The sequence below is a fragment of the Bactrocera latifrons genome, unplaced genomic scaffold (assembly GCF_001853355.1).
Source record: "Bactrocera latifrons isolate USDA-ARS-PBARC rearing strain unplaced genomic scaffold, ASM185335v1 scaffold_325, whole genome shotgun sequence".
Taxonomy (NCBI): domain Eukaryota; kingdom Metazoa; phylum Arthropoda; class Insecta; order Diptera; family Tephritidae; genus Bactrocera; species Bactrocera latifrons.
In genome coordinates, this window is record NW_017536908.1 from 271,663 (window position 1) to 275,224 (window position 3,562).

At 37.3% G+C, this 3,562-nt stretch overlaps 1 protein-coding gene across 2 annotated transcripts in view; it reads left to right on the forward strand.

The window, feature by feature from the left end:
* LOC108971124 (ATP-binding cassette sub-family G member 4) overlaps positions 1-3,562 on the forward strand; it is a 41,284-nt gene that overhangs the window by 31,039 nt on the left and 6,683 nt on the right. For both annotated transcript variants that reach the window (XM_018936969.1, XM_018936970.1), the window contains 7 exons: positions 604-774; positions 936-1,072; positions 1,144-1,289; positions 1,370-1,608; positions 1,743-2,153; positions 2,233-2,333; positions 2,402-2,557. In XM_018936969.1, the coding sequence (XP_018792514.1) occupies positions 604-774; positions 936-1,072; positions 1,144-1,289; positions 1,370-1,608; positions 1,743-2,153; positions 2,233-2,333; positions 2,402-2,557 (1,361 nt within the window). The remainder of the gene's footprint in view (positions 1-603; positions 775-935; positions 1,073-1,143; positions 1,290-1,369; positions 1,609-1,742; positions 2,154-2,232; positions 2,334-2,401; positions 2,558-3,562) is intronic.

Consider the following 3,562-nt stretch of genomic DNA (forward strand, 5'->3'; position numbering starts at 1 on the left):
CGCGAAAATTTAAAATTCACGGTACTTTTTGAACACATTAAGAGATTATTTACAATCGGATCGTTGTTTTCCTCTATTGGCGTCGATACCGCTTACGCCGTTATAGCCGAGTTTCCAACAATGCGCCAGTTGTTCTTCCTTTTCGTTGCTTGGCGCCAATTGGAGATTCTAAGTGTAGCCAGGTCCTTTTCCACCTCATCCAGCATCAGTTGTTGATTTTCGGGAATCGGGTTCAACATCCTGTTATGCKTTCACTGTCATTCAGCAAGCAGAAGAAGTATTCTCTCCATAATTTTAGTATGCTCTAGGCATCAGTCACTAGATCACCGCTGAGGGTTCTACAAGAGTATGCTCCGATTTTGAAACCTTCTGTTAGTCGCCGAATTTTTTCATAGAATTTTCGAGCATTGCTATCTTGTCAAGCTTCTCGTACTCACGCATGTCGGCCTCTATTTTTTTTTTAGTCTTGCAATCGACTTCACCATTTTTTATTCAGGTATTTGTTGTCCGTCAGTAACATAAGCCTCTTGCAAACTCTTTCTTGTAGTTCTTAATTCCTCTACATTAGTGTAAGGATTAACAAAAATGTTAACCCATTTTCAGGAGAAAAGGAGATTTTACATAATGTCGGCGGAAAATTTCCTGGCAGTCAGCTAATTGCGATAATGGGCCCTTCTGGTGCGGGAAAATCCACATTACTGGATGCGTTATCTGGCTTTAAAACAACAGGTGTAGATGGTTCTATACTCCTGAACGGTCGTCGACGAGACTTGCGTAAGTAACATTCACAAATGCCMTAGATATTCTGTCCTACTATTTAAAAATGGGTTTTGGAACTACAGTCCATTTTATTTTTAKTTGCAATTGACGAATATACATATATACAAATACATAGTTAATACGTGAAATCTATAATATACATATTTAATGTTTAGCTTCATTCCGTCGAATGTCCTGTTACATAACACAAGATGATCGCCTTCAGCCGTTATTAACAGTAAACGAGAATATGCATATAGCAGCAGATTTGAAATTGGGCTCAAATGTGAGTTATGAGGAGAAGGAAGGACGGGTTAGTAAGAGTATATAAAAAGTTTTCTGTTTTTTTTTTTTTAATTTTATGACTGACTTCTTCACACGTAGATCGAAGACATTCTGTTGCTGCTAGGCTTGTACGAACATGACCAAACAATGACTATGCGTCTATCCGGTGGACAAAAGAAGAGGCTCTCTATTGCAATGGAATTGATAAACAATCCAACAGTAATGTTCCTTGACGAACCGACAACGTAAGATCATAAGAAATGTAATATCAAAAAGAAAAAAAAAATCCAATAATTTATAATATTTTATGGTTTAACATATACAGTGGTCTGGACAGCAGTTCCTGCACCAAAGTATTGGAATTATGCAAGAAGTTGGCGCAACAGGGTAGGACCATTATCTGTACAATTCATCAACCAACAGCCAAATTATTCCAAATCTTCGATCAAGTATACGTACTATCGTCCGGTAATTGTGTGTACCAAGGCAGTACAGAAAAATTAGTGCCATTCTTACAGACCGTCGATTTGCCATGTCCTGTTTACCACAATCCTGCTGATTACAGTAAGTTCTAAAACAGTACAAACAATAAACTAGCCAAATAAACGCAATATTACTCTCATAAATGTTTTTTACAATTCATCGATGAGTAAAAGTTTTAYCCAATACATATTCGTTGACTTGTTTTTTGTTTTTAGTTATAGAATTAGCTTGCGGAGAATATGGGAACGATAAAGTTGATATCTTGAAATCAGCAGCCGGGAATGGTAGTAGTCTAGCGTGGTTTGACGACCCAAGTTCTATATTACGCGCAGAAACATTAATTCGAAAATATCCGATTCCGAGAAAATCAAAAAAACGTTCTTTGGAGGATACGAGCTATATCAATCAATTATCGGTATTACTGCATCGGGGATATATAAAGGCTAAGCGTGATACAACCTTGACTCATTTGCGCATAGCTGTAAATGTGTTTGTTGCCATCATTCTGGGTTCATTATACGCCGGCTCCGGTCGAGAGGGCTCGAGAGTTTTAGACAATTATAACTTACTATTTGCAATATTAATCCATCATTCGATGACAACGATGATGTTAACTGTATTAACATGTAAGTGAATGTTTTGAAATCTCATCAAATTTGTTGTGAATATATAAATATATACATTTTTTTTTATGTATAATTTCAGTCCCAATAGAGATGTCAATATTGTTGAAAGAACACTTTAATCGATGGTATTCCCTAAAGGCTTACTACACGTCAATTACATTAATCGAYCTGCCCATTTCGGTAAGAACTTTTTTTATATTTTTTTTACATAAAGATATTAAATAATAATTATCCCATCATTTCCATAGGTTGTTGGCTGTTTACTTTTTACTGTTATTATATATCTGTGGAGTTATCAACCAATGGAGTGGGAGCGATTTTGGATGTTTTTTGCTATGAGTTTGCTGACTGTATTCGTTGGTCAAAGTTTTGGGCTGATGATCGGCGCTTGGTTTAGTGTTGTGGTAAGTTTTATAACAAAAAACTACATGAAACTACATCTTCTAAAGTATGATGTCAATCCCAGGAATCTCTGCAAAGCCTTCTGGTCATGTGGCAATGGGAWATTCCTAATCGCTTTCGTTTTTGCATCAAATGGTTTTATCGAACCGTCTTCTATAACATAGCCTAGAAAGTCTATTTTACTTATAAGAAACTGACATTTGTTCCATTTCATCTACAAACCATATTCTTCAGCTAATCGTAGAACTCGTTCTAAACTGTGTGCGCCTTCAGTGTAATCCTTGGAGGGAATAACTAAATCGTCCATGTAAGCCACCACAGTATCGTCTTGTATAAGATCTCTAAATACTGCTGAAATAAATCTTGAAAAAACTGGAATTCATATTGCCCGATGTATGTAACGAATGCGGTGTTGTTCCTTGATGTAGGCTCCACTRGGACATGGAAAATCCATTCCTAAGATCTAGTGTCGTAAAAATATTASCACCCTGTAACTTTTCGATAACATCGTCGATATTTGGCATCGGGAAGTTATCGCGAACTATCTTTGTGTTTAATCGCCGATAATCGCAACACAAACGTTTCTTTCCATCTTTCTCTGAAACTAACACCGCTGGTGACGCATAATTTGAATTATTGGGTTTAATGATCCCATCCTTCAACCACTCCCTAACTTGTTCATCCACTACCTGTCTACCGCTGTATGACATCCGTCTGGGATTTTCATATACTGGGGTGTCATCTGAAAGTAAGATATTCATCTCTACTGGCGAACTCGAATTGCTTATATGCTTATAATTCGCTACCATTCTTCTTACCATAGTTGCTTGGTCTTTGTGAGGTGTGAAAGATCGACTTCGCCCACAGGTACCTTCTCCATTCCTGCGACCATACACAGGGTTTCAAACTCTTCGCTCAGTTCAACAATCCTGTTATCACCTTCATTAATTGGGTTGTTCCTAGCATCAGTGCCCATCTATACAGTCTCATGAACCAACTTCGAACTC